Below are 20,131 nucleotides of genomic sequence, written 5' to 3'. Positions count from 1 at the left end.
TATCTGCAAGGAATTTCCATGAACGAGCTGACACTTAGGGGCTAGCTGGGCACTAGGCTAGGAAACATGCTCCCACTGTACTTCATATAGAACAGACAATGTAGAAATTTTCAACTTCCTTATGAAGTATTGGAGAGAGAAAGCTCTTAAGAGCTGCCTGAGAACACCACCTCACCTCTTCTTTCACACACAGGCCAGTGGGCCAGCTACATCTTGCCTCGATGTTGCATGGCCATCATAGCTAGATTGGCATAGATCCCTGACAGTTCCTTGGACAGTATCTTTGGACGCCAATCAGATTTCCTATAAGCAAAGATCCAGGCTTGAACATAACAAGGTAAGGTGAGTACACACAGTTGAACACCAAGACAAGAATTCTGTTGTTCAGAGATGTTCTACTTCAGTTATTTCTATGGAAGGCAAACAGCCCAGGCAGTTGAGTATAAACTTGTACAGGGCTAAGTAAACACAGAAAACCTCAATAGCTTTCTTTTATTCAGTAGTTTCCACAGGTCTTTGATTTTGGAAGGTACTCAGTAGCTAACACCCAAGAGGTGAGCGGAGGATAACTTCAAGATTTTGGCACTAGCAACAGGAGTACTTTAAAAGCACAAGGTTGTTCACAGAAGCCTTGAAACCTTTGAGAACAAAGGTTAAGATCCTTCTTTAAGTGCCAGCAGAAGTCAGGTCTTTTGGAATAGGCATGCATGAAAGAAGTGCTGTGTCTTCAAACCAGGTTCTGAGTCTGGGCACTTAGATTAATAGTTTGGGAGCAGAGTCCTTTCCAACTTAATTATCTAGCCCAGAAGTTACCCAACAGAGAGGCAGCACTATGGGAGATAAAACACAATGGACTTTTCATGTATGGCTTGAAACTTGTTTATTAACAGACTACTAAAGGGTGGGATTTACCTACTAATGGATCATAAAATTACAGCAAAGGTAAAGAAAAACTTCCCTTAATTGAATCCCAGCAGTTTTAACTAAATAGACCTTGTTTGCCAGCCTACTACAATCAGTGAGATCTACAAATAAAAGTAAAGGTAAAAGACAAGTCCAAGAAAAACAGGGCAAAAAAGGCACTTTAGCAACTTCTACTGTTGACTGAAATGGGAGTATGCATCCCCTTCTCTTCCTGTGAGGAGGTTTCTGAGTGCTTCTGTGCTATGGTTAGCACCTATTAACAGGAAAAGGTAACTTTTAAAAGCATCACCACCCACCAAAACAGCTACCAGGTCCTGTGTAGAAAATGTTTCCTTCTCGCTGGGAAATAAATTTTTCCCTAAAGCAACAAATACCATCCAGGGTGAGAAATCCTGACGACAACTCACAATGTGTCAAACAAAGGCACCAAAAAAGCACAAACCCCATCGATCTCACTTTACTCCAGACCTCCCCTCTCTGGCATGGGGTCAGATTTTTTTTTCAGTTTAAGTTAATTTTTTAAATTCATACATGAATGTATGCAAAAAAAAATTATAATTACTGACATGTTAAGGCTACTTGCTATGTCTGAGACATACAAAAATAGTACTTAAACAGCATCTGATTTCTATGAAAGTTTTCAAGAAAGCTGTGATGCTAAGCATGGAGAAATCACTGCCTAGACACCTGGATCCAAAGTTTTTCTGAAATGATAAGCAATCTTTTGAGAACTTTAGCCTCGTGCAAGGTGAAAAGATATTATTTCCTTCATTTCAGCTTAGTGAGTGAACTGAAGAGAATTTTGTTCAGTTCAATAACCAGGTCATTCAAAACTAAGAAACAAACTAGGATTTGAAAAAGCAGGAACATTTGTTTTCCTCTGTCAGTGAGTGAATTAAGCTTGGTGTGAAAGGATGAGATCTATTAGTTCTAAAATCAGGTTCTAAAATCAGTTCAATTTCCTCCTTATATATATCCTTTCCTTCATTTAATAAGTCATTTTTAATGCAAAACCTGCTTAGAAAAGCTTGCTTTTTCTGTTCTAGTATATTTAGGAAGTCAGGGAACTTGTGGTCATTTTATTTAATTAGCATGAATAATTACAAATACTGTTTTTAATTTAATTCTAATTTCCATCCAAATATAACTTGACACCAATCACAAGTAAAAAGTTAATAATCTAATAAAATAATAATATGGACTCATCGTTCACTATTTTCTCATATAATAATATGTAAAGACAAATTATATTAAACAACATAATTGCTTAAATAAATGTGCACAGATGCAGTTCATCTACTTAGCAAAAATTGAAATAACCACGTTTAGTGTAAGTTTTGTATTTGTCAAAACATTTGTTACTACCCGTAAAATTAAACCTTTTAGAAAACAGCCTCATAGTGCAAATGTAAAACAAGTTGATCCAGCTTGCTGTTTTAAAACATGATTAAAACTGACCATTACATTCAGTTGTACTTATATCATTACGCTGAGAGGGGGAGCATTTCCTTCCCCTTTTCCTTGTTCGTACTGGTGAAAATTTCCCATCTTGCTCCAATCCACTTTAGCCTCTGACACCAGTGAGCAATGGCCCTGGTCAGGGCTGGACTGAGCTGACTTAAGAAAACCTCTTTAACAAACTGCTAGGGGCCCCAAACTGGCTTTGGTGACGGCAAATCCTACATATGCAGACCCACACTCTGCGACACAGCATCATGGCTGCAGGCGCCAGCAGTCAAGAAGCCTGTTGGGCACATCTCTGGATGCCCCAATGCCCTGAAAATGGAATATGATAATCATTCACGTGGCTGCTACAAGGTGTTACTATCCTGCCTCATCAAAATGAAGGAGGTATTTTCTGTGAGCAAGCCTCTCCTCTATTTAAGATGAGGAGTCAGCAAAAGTAGAAGTCCACAGGACCTCCAAATTTCATCAACTGTTTCCCATTCCTAAGAAGAGATAATATCTTATCTAGTCAAGGAATTTGGAAAGGCAAAAGGTGTTACTACTCTTCTCCAGGACCAAATGGCTGAGGGTGATAGATGGTCAGATGAATGATCCCTGGAACAGACAGGAATAGTGGGCGGGAAAGGAATAACATAAACTATTTCCATGCATCCAATGGAATTTTCACTGACAATAACTTTATGATGCTGAAGAAGGCAGCTTGTGGGCTTGAAAGGCGTATTGAAGTGAGGAACCCAGAAATGGATGGACCCGAAAGAAAACATGTCTTTGCCTTCCTTAAATTAGCATTTAAGTGAACTGGGTAATGACAATAGCAGTGAATTGGCATTTCCAATCCAATTTCCCTCAGCAAGGGGACAGCATTGCAGGCTGCCACACTCTATGCTGCCGGACAAAAAGGGACTTTTTTAGAGAAAAGAACTATATAGTCTTCCCAACAATTCAGTTTTTGCCTTTTCTTTTGAGGCTGAATGAAGGATCCAATAAGTATGGCTATGATGAAAAATTTTGTGATGTAGATATTTGCCCACTGACAGCAAAGACTGCTTTATATCCTAGTTAAGCAACACCTGTCAGCACTGGCTTTAACCAGGCCAGCTTCTTGTACAATTGAAATTGCCCACTGCAGTCTTTCAGAGAAATGGAGAGCTTACGGCAATCTTTGGCACTTCTTTGTAGGTTTAGGATTGCTGTGGGCTACCCAGGAAGATCTATCCTATCTTATGATCAGTAGAATATCATTGTGATGAAACCTTGGAGATACCTATAATGGGGACTGTGTGAAAAAATAACATGTTCTGTTCTAATTACATTTCCCAGCATATATTTCAAAAGCATCTTGTTTAAGAGGTACCATTCAAGTCCCAACCCACCAAGGAATAAGTGTATGCTACACTTTAAGGCAAGAAGTAATTGCCCAACCTGATGGGCTGGGACTCAAGAAAGGGGACAAGAGTATGAACTCCACTGAACTTCTCTGTTTGCCAAGTGCACAAGTTGCACTTTCCCCCCCCCCAAGGCTTTAAAGCACATCTTCCTTCATCAGTGCCATCTACAAACAAATGTACTTAGAGCCACATGAAGTTGACTTCAGTGGAGTTCTCAAGTGATTAACACAAACGGTACTCAATTAGCTTCAAAGAGTAAGTCCAGATCACAGGTCTACTGGAAGCTCCATGTTTTACTCTGTACAAAGACTATAAAACTTCTTCTCTCCAAAGTATCATAAAGAGTTAGCAAGTCAGTGTACTTGGAGAGCACCAGTTAATAAGATCAGACACAAAATCTAGATTTATAAAATTCAGTTGTATAAAAAATGGGGCAAATAGATTTCAAAACTTGACATCAGTGATGTTACAACAGTTTTGACTCTCAGGGGAAAGCAATCCAAGGTTGTTTCTTTAAACATGTATTTCAACAACCCACAAGTAAAGTATTGGCCTAAGAACATGGATGGACCTGTGCAGAAACAGAAAATAAACCTGAACACCCAAGGCTCATTCTCCAGACAGCAGGAATACAAAGAGAAGACAAGAAAGGTACAACGAGAAGCAGATTAGTCTTTGCACACTTTGCAGTTGTTCTAGCAAAGGTCTGTTATGATCACAGAGAAGGGAGTAAAAATAGGATGATCTTTATCTTCAGTGCAACTTGCATAATTTGCTTCTGCTCTTTTGCAAGAGCATTTCTTTTGCAAAAGAAAAGCTAGAAAACTAAGAAGTGAAACAAGAAGTGGTTCTTCTGACATGACAGAAAGCAAAACTGAAAGATATGCTGTGTCAGTCCAGTTTGGTCTTTTGCATGACTTCTAGAATTTCTGAGGCAAGATTCTCATGTGGGATAAAGCAATGTGACTCCGCTGGCTGTAGTGTAAACTCACCAGTTTATGAATGCTGAGGACCCAGTCCCATTCTGTTTGCCACAATGAAACCTTTCTAAGGAATGGAGAATGCAAATATGGGAAAAGATGTTTCAATGGTGGATACAAGCATAGGATTCAAAACACCTGAGATAAGATTTAGCTTTGGCACAGGGTTCCTACACGAACTTTTGTATGTCTTCTGTGGGCTCAGTTCCTCACAGAGAAAACAGTGATCCCTAAGGGATGCTGTAAGGATGTGTGTTCTAAAGAGTGAGGCACTGGGGTCATATAAGTATTTGATAGAAACCCCAGGAAAAGATGATGAACGCTAAACATTGTCAAGATGGTAAGCAGTGTCGTTAAGTGGGTGTGTATAAGCCATCCTTTACACAGGGATGTGCCATCTTGATATTCTTTGTTTACTGAAAAGAAAAGGAGCACTGGATGCAGGTAGCTTATCCTCCAGGTAGCCAGCAATGAAAAACAAGCAGCTTATCTAGTCCTGCAAAACCCCCTGCTTCCCTTCCCTTCAGCAGCAGAGAGCACGATAAAAGCTGAGACGAGTCTCTGTAGGAACCCAAAGCTGTGAATCTTCCTCTCACCCTGTCTGGCCAAAATCCCTTCATTCGCAGGGGGAATTTAGGCCAGAGATCACCAGTTCTAGCTCTCCGCCAGAATAACAGAGGAGAGGGTTAGAAAGGAAGAAAAACAGCCATAACTCAGCAAGTACAGTCAGAAAGAAAGGAGCAGGAGATGCAGAAAATATGTAGTCCTCTGCTATGTTTCCAGCTATATCCCCACCCTGCTGACCCTTTCACATTTCCCCCACCTTGACATTGGGTAGCATTTTTTTGTTGCTTATAAACAAGGATATTGTTTGCCATTTAGAAAAAGAAAGGAGCCTGGGACAGGAGTAGATTTCTGCTGCTTTGAGGGGTTGAAAACTCATTCCACCCCCCATTTGATTACAGGTTGGTATTCCAGCCTTAGGAATAAGACACTGACAGATACCTTGGGGTTCCCTGATGCAGCCTTACTGAGGGACACCCCCAAGACACAGACAAGCCAATACAGCACTGCTCCACAGCTTGCTGGCACTAGCAGGACTTGGGATAGGAACGGGCAAGTTCTCCATCACAAATACAAAAGAATTAGAGAATGGAGAAAATCAGAAGTGAAAACAAAAAAGGTGCAGCTGAAGTTTGAGGTGGTTAAAATGAAAAATGAGACTGTGCCATTCACAGGTGGATAGATAGATCAATCAATTGATCTCATCTACACTGACACACTTTGGAGCTATAATTCACTGCTGGGGCAATTATTCCAGCATAGCAGTGGCAGGAGTTATATCGGAGACAGAATTCAGGTGCTTTTAGTCAGGGGAGAGTTGGACAACAAAGGAGTAAAAATTGGTAAATGCCATCCACCAGTAAAGATACATGGGATATAAGTTATGTCTGCACAGTTGCGGACCGCAGAGGGAAAGATAGACAGGTAGATAAATAGACACATAAAAGTCTGAGTTTTGGTTGTGCAATCATTCGCTGTCTGACCTTACCCTCGCCTCCTCTCCACTATTAGAGAGAAGAGTGTTTAGCATTATTGTGTCCCAGTCTCTTTGCCATGTTACTGTTGACTTCTTTATCCCCCCCCCCCCCGCACTGAGTAAGTGGTGCTGCCTCTGGAAGGTGTGAGGAATTTTTCTTCATAAGCCTTGATGTGTTCAAGAGAGGGCTGGGCTCATCTCTGCTGTGAGTCTGACAGGAGCTTTAACAGCCTCACAGCACTGGGACAAATAGCTCCTGGTCCCTTAACCCTTCTCAGCTTTGCAAGGCAAGGCCTGGCACTGTTGTTCCCATTGCAAGGGCTTTAGACAGTCTTTCAGGCTGAAATCCTCTCTGTGGTGGCTGGGCAGAGCGGAAATCCAGGGGCTGGATCAGATTGGCCTAATGCTACAGCAGCTTAAGCAGTCTGTTTTACCAGAGATTATGGTTTCACTTACACAGAGCGCCTGAAAAATGCTGCGGTTTAGGAAGGATTATAGCTGAAAATTCCATGCTTTAAAAGAGAAATAAAGCAGGGGAGGGACTAGGGAACCCAGCGTGCCTGGGGGCTGTGCAAACAGGATTAACCTCTGCCCATAGCACCTCTTGCTTCTGCCCACCCACGCTTCCCATGTCCATCTTCTTCTCTGCCCTTTCCTCCCCAGCAGCTCCCCAGACCTGCTCTCTCTTGCACAGTATGGAGAGCTGAAAAAGGAGCCTGGAAAATGCCCAGAACCAAAGTGTCCCTAGTTTATTTAGGTATGACTGTCAAATGGCTTCCTTGAAAAATATCACTTGCAGCCCCTGAAAGCCAGGGGAACTTTTGGCCCTCTGCCTGCAGACAGATCTATTAATCCAAATTATCTAGTATCAACATTATTTGGATAAAGGCTTCAGCCCTCCCAGACTGCTGGTGGTGACTTTGCCTGTCTGGCCTGAAGGTAAATCTGTGCACTCCTTGCCATCTGATGACAGAGGATGCAGGAAAAAAATAGCTTTGAGGGTTCTCCATCTACAGAAACTGGCACTGGCACGTGAAGACTCAGTGGTAGGATTGCAGGATACTATATAGTTGTAAAAAGCAGAAGCTGGGCGCTGATGTGCTATCTACTCTGGTGACTTTCATTAACTGTGCAACAAGAACCAGATACTCCAGTTTCTATTCCCCATATCTTCCACAAAAGGTCCATGCCAAACAGAACTTCCTATTAAAAAAGAAGAAATTGCAATCCTCACTTAGCATACCAGAGACTTCACATAAGTAAACTAAATAAAGAGGTACTGTACACCTTTTGGCCAGGACTGATCCTTCCCAATCAACTGAACCATGAACATATGTCTTTGCCGCAAAGGAGTCTCAGTGATCAGAGACCTTTGCTGGCCATCCAGGTTAGAGGTACTTGGAGGAGAACACAGATGGCAAGCTATCATTTTTGCCAGGTAGCAAACCTTTAGGAAATAAATGCCTCAGGATAAACAGCATTCACAGATAGAAACTGCCCAGCCCTTTATTGTCTAGGTGAGCAATGCAGCCTCACAATAAGGTGCCTAGAGTTAATTAAGCCAGTTCTACATTAATGAAGTCAGATTTATGACCTAATTATATGTCACATTTGTATTTCTCTGTATAAATCAAAACCACCAGAACTAACTTATTTCATAGGCCGTTGGCAACACTTGCCATCACGGCAGAGAGATGGCTTTCATTTATTGGCTTTAATTTTTTTACCTAAGGGTGGATGGTTTGCTAGATGATTTGGATCGGATCTGATCACATCATCCATACTTCTCTTTCAGGTGTTCAAATACAGGACTCTATTACTGCTGACCCAACAACAGTGGGTGTTCTGGAGGACCCATGCTTTAGGTCACAGAGTTCTCCAATTCCCAAACCTCTTACTTGGCAGCCAAGTTAGGAGCCGTTTCAAAGCTGTATCTATTGTGCCTATGCAAATCTGCACATCAGAAATGGAGGTCCAATACAAACAACAATGAAAATGAGGCCTTTTCTAAGTCCCCCACATTTCCTCCCCTCCATATATCTCTCTGTCAAGGTATCTGTCTCGCAACACTATACTCTGCGAACAACCAGACTCAGTACTGACTGCTTTTATGGTTAAAGCCCCGAAGTGTGCCGCTGTGAATGAGATCAACTGATTGATCTATCTATCTATCTATCCACCTATTAATTGCACAGTCCCATTTTTCATTTTAACCACCTCAAACTTCAGCTGCACTTTTTTGTTAAAGCTTTTACAGAGTTTGGCTTGACAAGCTTTGGCCATTACACCGAGCATCCTGTTTAATAGACGCTCATACCCACGCTGCTCTTCTGGGGAAGGTTACCTTGGGTTTGAAGAGACAAAGTAGTATAATTCCCTGGGCCAAATTGTGTAAGTGTAGCATCTTCATACGCCCTCAGCCAGTGAGAGAAAGCAGCAGGAAAGGGAGCACAGAAGCTTCAGAGCATTCTTCTCCTTCCCAACCCTACGCTTCTTCCTGTCCTCCCTCTCCTGCATGTTCCCTCCCTCACCTCTCCTTTTCCTGCATCCCATTCCTCCCATCTGCCACTGCACTCCATTCTCCTCAACTCCTGCTGCCCCTGCAGAGGCATCCCTGCAGTCAGAGCCTAGCCCCCGGGTGCGTTTACTGCTGTTGTCTCAGCACTGGCTCCTCTGATCTACTCCTAACCTTTTTATTTTTATTTTTGTTTTTAAATTAATTTCCCTGTAGATTTTAACCACTCCATTTTCATTTACCCATTTTGTTCTTCCTCTCCTCCCTTCCCCACCCTCCTCTTCCTCCCCCTGTTCCCTTTGTCTGTCTGTGTCCATCCCTTACCCTACCACAGAAAACCTCTCCTCTCCCCTCAGTATAAAGCAAGAGCCTCATGGAGCCTCTCTCACCCCTTTCACCCCCACCACGCCGGTCGGCTCTGGGCAGGCTGATCTTCAGCCCTTCCACATGGCCCTTTCAGACGATGCGTCCACGCCTTGCTACAGTGCCTTCCTTCATCATGGTGCCCACTTTGGGCAGTCCAGCAGCCAGCCTCTGATAGCAGGTAACCGGCCTTGGCCACAAACTCAGTGGGGATGCTGCAGGCAAGGGGTTCAGTTTCGTCTGACGGGGAGACCAGTAAATGCTGCAAGCTCTTTGAGTGCAAGTGGGAACCAGAGCAACCATGTTTCAGTTGTGTGTATGCAGCACATATTCTCAGCTCCATGGAGAGTCACAAAAAGATTTCATGCCGGTCCTTCATTTTTTAGAATGAAATGGGAAAAGAAGCTGTAACTACCTAGAAGTGACTGGGTGTCCCCGTTGGATGGATTTGGGACTTAGTATAGAAACACTCGTACAGCAAAATCCTGTGTTGCCTCAATAGCCATAATGCCCCTGAGTACTGTAGGCCCAGCAAGGGTACTGTGTGCTAGCCTAGGGTAGATGGCTGCAGCTTGAATAACCTAGCCAGCTCTAGGACTGTTAGCAGGGTCGTTCAGCATGGGTTGTACAACCTACTAAGTTAGATAAATACATAGGCAGTTGGTGAGCACTACCATAGCTATGTTGTGAGCAATATTTGAGTCACCTGGTTTGGGAGTGTCAATGTGAGCTGGTGCCTTCACACAGCAGACCAAGTAGTTAAGGAACAGGGCATCATGTCTGAATGTCAAGACCAGGAAGGGTGGGTAAGAGACTATAATGTCTTACAGCCAAAGGAGTACGGACCTGAGGTAGGTGGCCTTTAAGGGAAGGACAGGAGCGATGAAATAGGTTGCAGAAGATGACAGCTCTTAGGAGTAGCAGGCTGGAGGGGAGGAAGGGGAAATTTCAGGTACATACTAGGGGAGACTGCTGTGCAAGGTGACTGAAGCAACATTGCTGCAGAAGCTCAGGGGTGGCTTGGATGAAATAGTGGGAATCATTTTAGGTGACCACTGAGGCTGTCGTCACTCCGCTGTCAAATAATGTAATTTGGGCTTTTTCAGAACAGACAAAATCTTAGTGCAGACCACAGTTCCTAATGCTCAAGAAACACATCTTACCTCTGCCTCCTTCATGTTCCTGCATTATTTTTCTCTTTTGGCCTAACATCCTCCCTTTGTCTTGTCAGGTGAGATTCACATTTCGAAACCTCCCTGTAGGAAAGCAGCAAGTAACAGCAGAGAAGACTTTTGTATTCATAACACTGTTTTGGTCCAGTCTTACTGCAGCCAATAAAAGCCTCTGAGCTCTGGGCCCTTCCTAAGCCAAGGAGTCTCCCGACACTCTCTCCAACAATATAGTTCTCTGGGGATGCAGTCACATATGACCACCCGTTAGCCTAGAAGGCACTGTGTTTCAGGAGACGCACCTGCCTTAGGACCCTTAGGGAGAATTAGACATGGGAAAAAGTGCTCAAAAGCTCAAACAATGTCACAGTGATGAAGGTGCTGTGCCTCACTCAGAAGGCTCTTGGAGAAGGGAGAATGGCTGGAGTTGAAAGCATGTTATGAGCAGGATAGGTGCTAGCTTTGCCATAGCCCTGGAGTACAAGAATTTAATAATCCTGTCTACCTGTTGGTAATGAGAGGAGGTAATGGAAGGGGCCTGCTTGTATGTAACAGCATTTTAAGAGTCTCTCTGTGGGACTCTTATTTGTGTACTTGTTTGTTACCTTCTTTTTCAAGATTGGGATTTTGACAGATGATCCCTTCCCAACGAATTTTCCACACTGAGTTTTGAACATCAGCCTCTGTGCGCTCATGTCTGAATAAAAACACAGGGGCGTATGTGCACAGATCGAGTAGCAGAGTGAGTGTGTATGCCTTCCCACTTGAATGGAAGTGTCAAAATGAATTAATTTTGCCTGCTGCTACATAATGTTCTCTCTAACTTTTCAGTGACACTGTTTTCTCACTCATCACCTGTTGTTATTTCTCATGCTAGTCAATATATGAAACCAAAAGGACATGAATTTTAAGCATAAAACTTTCTTACCTTAAAAGAATGTGAGGAAAAAAAAAGAACTACATCTAGTAGGTGTTAATCATACAGCTTAACACACAGCTACAAATCACTAAAGGAATGATGGTGGTAAAGAGTAGAAGAGCGTAGAATATAAATCCCTGAGGCATTTTATATTTATTTTTATCAATATCAGGGAGTGGCAGGAAAATGGCTCAGCTGTTGTCTGGTAGTTCTGTGCCATTATCTAAGAGGAGGTGAGGTAGGAACATCAGCCACCGATCAGGAACCTCTTCAGGGAGAAAGAATGAACTTGCATTTCTTTTTTCTTGAGCAAATCACCTCAGTAATCTTTAGTCAAGACCTATGAAAGCAATGACACTGGTTTAGCCTACGTCATCCCACAGAAACTTCCTCCCTTCAGGTTAATGCTCCACGTTGATTAGTTTTTGCTTTGCTGTGTAAGTGTTATTTATTTCTGATTCCCCAGCCAAGGTTCATGCTTGTTCCAGGGCCTGCTTTATCAGTTATCGTTCTGCCACTAGTAGAGCTAAACCAACTCTTATTCTTCTTTCATTGGCACATCCCAGCACAGTTCCAGTGACTCCAGTCGTTTTAATAGGCCGTACTTAACCTGTCACTTCTAAAGGCGAATCAGGCTCCAGCCCTCCAGTTAGAACAGACAGGAGAGACAAATTTAACAAAGGAACAACAAATGGCACAAACTTCTTGGTGAGCTACAGTTCACCTAGGGAACATGAAAGGCTTTGGATGCCTGGAACAGGCTGAGCTCTCAGTAGGCAGTGTTGGAGGTTGAGCTGTAAATCTCCCAGCAGCTGTGGGGGAAAGATTATCTTAATTTATTTAGACTTTTTTTTTCTTTTTTTTTTTTGTTTTGGCTTGAAACTCCCAGCAGCTTCTGAGATGATTTTAGTTCATTTAAATGCAATAAGCACTAACAGCAAAATGCCCTTCTGGCTGGCCCATTTTCAGGATAACCAGTCCAAATGAGGAAATGCCTCTGGCATCAACCAAGAAGCCTCCAGCTGCACTTCCTAAGAGATGAAAAATAAACTACAATCATCCACCCAGTCCACACCCCTCTCTACTTCTTTGGTGGAGAAAAGATATCATGACTTTAAGTATTACTAACAAAAACCTGTACCTGTGATAAAAATGAAGTGGGACTGAAACTAATTCGCATGATCCTATTATTATATATATTACTCCAGCACCTGGAAGGAGTCCAACCAGTTTTGATCTTATGCTAAGTACTGTGCAAATGTACTGAAAGTGTGCCCTTGCACCAAAGAGTTTGCAGCAAAAAAGAAGCACAGAGAGGTGAAGTGACTTGGCTAAAATCATCAGCAGGTGAATGGCAGAGGTGGGAAGAGAGACAGGCACAGAAAACTCTTGGATCACTTTCCAATGCCTTGCACATTGATCATGCTGTAAAGCAACATCACCACAGTTTTGGAACTGCCTCCACTGCATATAGACAGGACCTCAGCTACTCTGGCAATGAATATGCTGCCATTCTCCGTGCAGCTTAGGGCCATTTTGATTTAGTTAAAATAGATCCAAAATCTACAATGAAACAAAACAAATTATTTTGAGCCTCACAAAGCTAAGTTTTAACATCCATCCTTACAGTGTGAGATCAAAAGTGCCACAATCTTCCCCCAAAATTTTCAGTGGATGGACAGCACTTATGTAAGAGAAAGCTGCACAGCACTTGCCTATCAAGCTGCTAGTCATGTGATGGTGGGACAAACGGTGATATCAAATCAATATTGAAAGATCTTATCCGTATTGATCACTTGTCCTGATTCTTTCCCTTTCCAGGTCGTGATATGGCAAGCACCACCTTGCCTGGCTACCCACCCCATGTTCCCCCAACTGGACAAGGCAGCTACCCAACCTCAACTCTTGCAGGAATGGTTCCTGGTAAGTCAGCCTCCAGACTTCAGTAATGGTGCACACATGTTTGAACAGTATACTAGCATTGTAAGAGCTTTCACAGTTGGCTTTGCTATTGCTTCACTGATATTAGGGCCTATTCTTTACATAAAGAAATCATCAGGTGTCTATAACCAGTGTAGCTAACAACACTTTCTGTAACGTATCTCTTTCCCCCTAGTAACTGATTCACTGCTGCTATGGGCAACTAGATATCTATAACCTGTGGCAATTAATTGGTAATTAATTAACCTTAGTATTCATTAACTAATGTAATTATTTTCCAATGACCCGTGCAGATTATTATGTACTGCTCGTGGCTCAGGATATTCAGCTATCCACTAACAACTTACCTTCTATCTAAAGCCAGGGCATCAAACTGAAAATTATCAATAGTAATTTAATACCTGCAGTTTTTGGAGACCTACTGTCCTGTCCATAGCCTAAACTAGCTAAGAACTCAGCAATGATTAACAGCATTTCAGGAGAAGCTAACTATTCACTGTCAACAACCAGCTACTTGCTCACCTCCTGCTTGTAAGATAGTTTCTTGGATTGGAGGCACTATATACCTAATCCTACATCCAAAGGCAAACTGTTTCTTGCTACCCAATGCCTTTGGAGAAATACCTTCTCTTGGCAAATGGATTCTCCCACTGTTTAGGGAGAACATTTCACCATTTACCCTAGGGCAACTGAAGAGTTTATTTCCCCAGGCTCTATTCCCCGCTACTCTGATGGCAGTTATCCCCAGCAGATGAACGAAGAGGCAGGGTTTTTGTTTCTCAGCCACGGTAGCTCAGAACTCAGAACTTTGTCTACCACTGATTTCTGTTTACATTACTGCCCTGGGTTGTGAGTCGTGACAGCTAATGAGCAGGTACGCAGTCCATTCTGCAACCTCTGCTACTGGAGGGATGACTCCAGAACTGAAGCAGCAGAAGGCTGAGGACAGAAAGCTCTTAAATCACTACAATATGATTTGCCAGGGCTTATGAGTGAAAAGCCTAACTTAACCCTCATCCAAATCTTGGAACAGCTAGCTAAATGAACATACACTGCAGTGAGGACAGTGAAAATATCACTGACAGGAAATGTTTGCAGGACAAAGTCTTAACATCTTTAAATGACAAATCACTGCTTACAAACCGTGAAGTACTGGCTAATACCTACAGTGACATTCCAGAGCTAACAAGCTACCTACCGCTTATGATCCTAACGCACAACAAAATCTCGGGTTATGCTGTGAAGATGATGTGATTGACCTCCAGATCAGGAAAAGACAGTGGATTGGTCCCCTCCTCACCCCCACTTTAGTCCCTTGGTATAGTTGACCAGCTTGCTGAACTTTTGGGGTGGTTCAGAGTTGGCAAATTTTAGGGCATCTCCTTCTACACTAAGTTTTTCAGGGAAATGGTTTGTCTCCAGAATCAGAGAAGCACTAAGACAATATAAATCAACTAAAAACCCCCACAGAGTAACAGTAGGTAGACTCAGTTGTCAACACATAAGTCAGTTATAGGTCAAAACTTTCAGAAGGTCATGGCATATAGAAATTATTAATAACACCAAAATAGCTGTCTCTTTGAATAGGTACTTCTAAAAAACGGGCTCTTCTCAACTTCTAACTGTTCTCAACTTCTCAACTGTTCAGTGACTGCTATATAAGTTTAACATCCTCATCACAAGGATGATACTGACATCTAAACTGGGACAAAAATTTTACGACCACTAATCACAGGGGTCACTCATCCAAGAATAAGTTATTTCAGCTCCTTGATGTGGAGGCTACTTATCCATAAGACAGCAGTGTTCCCAAAAACACACAAATGCCCCCCAAAAGAAAAGGAACAGGATGATAAAGAAAAAAGTTGAGTTATACTTCAAAGAAAAAAAGATTATTCAAGTCAAATGGATATCCTTCCATTAAATCTGATGTCAACATTCAATTAGAGGAAGCTTTTTGGTGGCCTGCTTGGGCATCCTGCAGCAGTTACTGCATCTTTCCACAGAGCATCAAGTTCTGGCTCTTTCAGTCATACCCCACTGGTCAGACCCAGCCTGGCAGCCCTTCTACTCCTGTCTTCTAATGTGACTGAAGCCAACAAGCTGGAGATAAAGAGGCTTCCTGGGAAGGAACATAAGACTTGACTTTAATGGGTCACGCTGCAGATCTCTGCAGCCACTACTCTCTGTCAGGGGCCAAAAGTGAATGCCTGGGGAAGGGTATAAGAGTAGAGCAAGGACATATCGGTACTTTCTCAGAAGATCTCCCAGCCTCCAACAGGTTGCAGCTCAGAGACTTCCTAAGCCAGACTTAGTATCTTTCTATTTAATATTAAACACGCTTGATAGGTTTCCCCTCCACAAACTTAAACAGTGTCTCTTGAACCCCTATAAGCCTTTAACATCTGTAGCAACCTATGGCAAGAAGTTCTGTAGCTTAACTACATATTGTGTGGAAACTACCTCCCTTATTTGTTCTGAACCTGCCACCTGCTAGGCTTACTTCATGCCTCATGGTTTCTGTATTAGAAGACTAAACGTGCCAAGATTTAAATACAGATACCAAGAAATACTGTTAGTAAAGGTTCCCAGAGCACAGATTGCACAGAATATAGGCCTCATGAGATCGATCCTCTGTGCTTGCTTGCAACCTCTGTTAAGAGTCCAGTTTAAACAGAGAAAACAAATATGATGTTGCCGATGGTTTGTTACGTGCCCCCAGGCCAAGAAAGATCAGGGGCCAGTGCTTTAACTACATTGAAAACAAGAAGCCAGCAAGATGACCACTGAGGGAGTATCTTTAAGAAACATACTGACACACAAACAAGCCTTATTGCCCAGATGTGAGTGAATATGAGAAAGAGGCTCTGTCTTCTCTAAATAAAGGTGCAGAGCTAAAAATAGAACTGGTCAGAAAGCAGAATTTCCAACCCATGCAAAACTCTGATTTTTTGACATTTGTTTTCATCTTGCATTGAGATGAGGAGTCAGAATCTTGAAATAGTTCAATTTGCAAACATCAGGATGAAACATTTCAATAACGTCAACATGTTCTAGACGTCAAGACTTATTAAAATAATAAAAGAGTTGAAAGGAAATTAAATGAGATGAGAAAGACAAAATGAAACAAAACAAGGAATTTGAAACATAATACTTTGTTTCAATTTGCAATCATTTCAGAACTTTTCTTTCCAAAACTCCATTGAAGCTGACAAGCTCGTGCAAAACATTTCCATTTCGATGAGGCAGCATCTTCCAGTGGAAAACTGTTTCTGAGAAGATTGTTTGACCAGTGCTAACTAAAGCTGCTCTGTTCTATCCGTGACAACCTTTCACTAGGCTTCTACTTGTATAGTCTAGAGAAGAGCTTGTCTCCAGTAGCAGTACATCCATGCAACATGGTCAGTCATGCATGCAAATATCTCTGAGGTTTATGCGGATGATGTGGTAAGATACATATGCTGCATTTGCCCTTGCCTGTAACTTCAGGTCCCAGGCTGTAGAGGTGGATGAAAGTCAGTGGTCTCTGAGCAGACACTTGAAAAAGCAGGTGTTAGTCACTCGAAGAAGGATGAATCAGGTATTGTGCTACACTTAACCTGTGTGTCTGAGAGATGTTTCCTGCACAGGTAACAGAGCACCTTTGATCCCTGCCTCAATTCTTGCTCTTTCCCAGAAAAGCCATCAAGTTTCTGCAAACGGTTTTGGTGAAGTGAGCATCCGCTGAAGGGAACTGCAGTTTACACAGAGCAGCGTAGAGCCTGCAGAGGGCTGGTGATGGCAGCGGCAGGGAGTCGTTAAACAGAATCCAATGTTGATGAGGAAATTACACTTGTTTCATTAGTGATCGGGAAGGCGATAGCTCAGTTCCTCTTGGTCACAGTTGAGCTCAAAAGCTCATTATCCTGCTGCATGCATGCTTTCACTCCTCGTCAATAAACACTGTTTCCAGTGGCTGCCCTCCCTCCTCCCCAGCTCTCCATAGCTGGGGCTCTTTCTCCTCTACTTAACCCGTGCTTTAGGAACACTATAAACAGTTTAGGGTGACAACTCAGAAGAGGGTGAGAGAGAAGCTTTGAAATACCAGAACTTCTTCTCTCCATGCAGAGAAGTGATGTTTAGATGAGGCATATCAAAGCAGAAATTCTCATCTGGACAGGTTTTTTCCTTCTTTGGGGAGCAAACTCATTCCAGTATCTCCCACAGATAAGTCACTTCAGTAGAGATAAATCTGGACTATGCATTGCCTTTTGCCTTTGTATCCTATCCCACAGCACCTTGGTCACCTTAGCAGGTTTCACCTATTCCTTCCCAGCTACCTGTCAGGCTTTTCAGTGCAGAATGTTTCTAGATATGGAAACATGCTGAGTTATTATCATTAAAACAGTATTTAGCAAGGTCTGTCACACAAAATGAGGTTTTATGCTGAAAATAAAAACTACTGTGACTAGAATACCTTTGGATGGTGATTGTTTTTGATACATACACATTTTCGTACTGACTGCTTTGGTTATTGCCCTAAGTGTCTTTAAAAAACCTGGCTGGACAGATTCTCCTCAAGTTTAAACCAGTGCAAATCCCCTGACTTCAACAGACTTCATTTCCACCATCTGAGAATCTGTGGTTTTGGCTTTAACTCTCCAGTGAGGGGAGATTTGCAGAGATTACAGTATAAATAGTTGACATTTCTTTGGTAATTGTATCACAGGGATCCAGCGTGTCTTGCATTGCCTTCTTTCGCTATTCCATGATACCTAGGCAGGAACCCCAGGTGCTTTCCAAACACTTCTGCTGTAACAGCTCCACCCCCGCCTCAGGGCAGACCAGAAGCTAATAGTCACGCTGTTCTTTCACTGTCTTTTAAGCGCATAATGCCTTTCAGATGGCACTAATTGTCCCCAGCCTGTTCGTACTGCATTAAATTGAGGTTATGATCAGATAATGGCATGTTTTTACTTAACAGAATCATATATTTTTAAGTTTGGGGAGATTTATTTATTTTGAATGCAGCACCATACCTCCTCAGTTACCAAATATAATTCCCTTAGCCCTGCACAGCCTTCTATAAAACAAGGAGACCCAGCTCCTTATGCACAAAAAACCAATATTTAAGAAGACTCTACAACATTCAAATCTTGGGTCACAGTCTTATTAGATCACAAAGCTCACAAGTATTTTGCTTTGGGCCCATTTTACTGAATGTTAAAAAGGGAGCTGTAGTCCAGCTTGTCTTTCAGATTCAGAATAGCACCTAAGGCACTAATCATTAGAAAATTATTTTCTGGAACTGGAATTCAGCAAGTTTTCTCTGTAACTCACTAATTAAGCAGAAGGGTGTGGTTCATCATATATGAATCACTTTTCTGACTAACACCATCATATAGAGTAAGAAAGAAAGATTCATATGTTTTCCATTTTGTTTTATATTTAAGCCCACCGTACTCTCAGCATATTTCCAATAACGAATGATACTCTTCTCCACAAATACGTCATCACCCTCAGCACCTTAAGAACAAAACTTAGCAATACATATTGCCATCAGCAGCACTGCTGGTTCCAATGAGTTTTGTGAGCTTGTCCCATCAAGCTCCCATGCCTGCTGTCTTGACACGACTGGAGAACCTTAGATTTTATTTAAAAGAAAGCTGATAGTTAATTGCAAAAAAAGCTTGCATATGCAATCCTACTGCAACCTGAGAATGAGAAGTCAGAAGACAATGAAAAATAAACCAGTTTAATTATTTATTTATATTATTTAATTTCATTGTTTTAAACTAATTTCTTGATCTGAAGAGGTCAATCTTATGATTTTTTTATGTATCGGTAAGCAACATTGCACTGAACAAACACTACAGTGTCCTGAAGGGCACAGTCCCAGCTGGGCAAGGAAGCTACTTACATATACTAGTTTTCCTGCTGGCATATGGATTCAACACGAACACTGGCTTGATAGAATAGCAGACATAAATCTTCATTCTTAACTGTATTTCACACGATCCTTGCTTTCTTCCAGGGAGCGAGTTCTCAGGGAACCCCTACAGCCACCCTCAGTACACAACCTACAACGAGGCCTGGCGGTTCAGCAACCCTGCATTACTAAGTGAGTACCTCTTTCCCACAGCACACCCCCAGCCTCGCGCTCCTTCTGTTTGTCTCTTTGTTTTCTTTTCTTTGTTTTTTTTTTGTTTCTGAAGAGGGCTTTCAAGTATTTGGCCAGGTGAGAGGCCTTTTTTCTCACTCTCCAGTCCAGTGTCTAGGTGGGTATATACCTCACATGTGTTTTGTATCTGTTCTGAAGCCGATTCCTCTTGTGTGAGATGGTTCAGGATTCCAGTTCAGCTCTGTCTTCTCCATGGCCTGCATCCACAGTTTATTCCAGATGAGATCAGAAGTTAAATTCAGGTTCTGCTACTCTCTCGGGCTGCAATCAGAATCCATTCAAGGTCTGATTAAAAATCCAGATGAGGTTTCACTCCTCTCCCAAGCTAAACCCACAGTCAGTTCCTGGGGATCTGGAAATCTAATTCAAGTTCTTCTTACCAGACCAGTTGGAACAGTATCCAGAGTGGGAGACAGGCTGCATCACTAGGTTTATAATAACCAGTAGAGTTTTCTTGCAGGGATATATCCATTTCCAGTGACTTTAATATGCCCAGAAATAGTCAGGTTTTTTTCAGAGGGGAAAAATCCTCCCATAAGACCATATCTTCTAACACAACATTTCTTTGCAAGGGAATAGGAAGAGATTTATTATATGTAAAATAAATCAGCTGTGATTATTACCTACGTATTTACTGAGGTTTAACAACTGGATAATAGATGCACATTTTATTCCAGTGTTGTTAAACCTCAGTAAATGTGATCTTAATAATCAATCACTATTTAACACACATTCAATAACCATCTAGAGAGCTTTCATGCCAAA

At 42.1% G+C, this 20,131-nt stretch overlaps 1 protein-coding gene and 1 long non-coding RNA gene across 6 annotated transcripts in view; one reads left to right on the top strand and one right to left on the bottom strand.

Annotated features, from left to right (window-relative positions):
- The window catches only part of LOC140655407 (uncharacterized), a 191,965-nt gene that overhangs the window by 54,125 nt on the left and 117,709 nt on the right, over positions 1-20,131 (bottom strand). The gene's annotated exons all lie outside the window — the stretch shown is intronic.
- The window catches only part of PAX2 (paired box 2), an 85,814-nt gene that overhangs the window by 64,049 nt on the left and 1,634 nt on the right, over positions 1-20,131 (top strand). For 3 of the 5 annotated variants that reach the window (XM_072869909.1, XM_072869907.1, XM_072869906.1), the window contains exons 8-9: positions 13,087-13,188; positions 19,220-19,306. In XM_072869909.1, the coding sequence (XP_072726010.1) occupies positions 13,087-13,188; positions 19,220-19,306 (189 nt within the window). Of the gene's footprint in view, positions 1-9,148; positions 9,359-13,086; positions 13,189-19,219; positions 19,307-20,131 lie in introns of all 5 variants that reach the window. The other 2 variants (XM_072869905.1, XM_072869908.1) reach the window with 2 other exon arrangements.

This window comes from Ciconia boyciana, chromosome 8 (genome assembly GCF_034638445.1).
Source record: "Ciconia boyciana chromosome 8, ASM3463844v1, whole genome shotgun sequence".
NCBI lineage: Eukaryota > Metazoa > Chordata > Aves > Ciconiiformes > Ciconiidae > Ciconia > Ciconia boyciana.
This window is presented reverse-complemented; position numbering and strand designations above follow the sequence as displayed.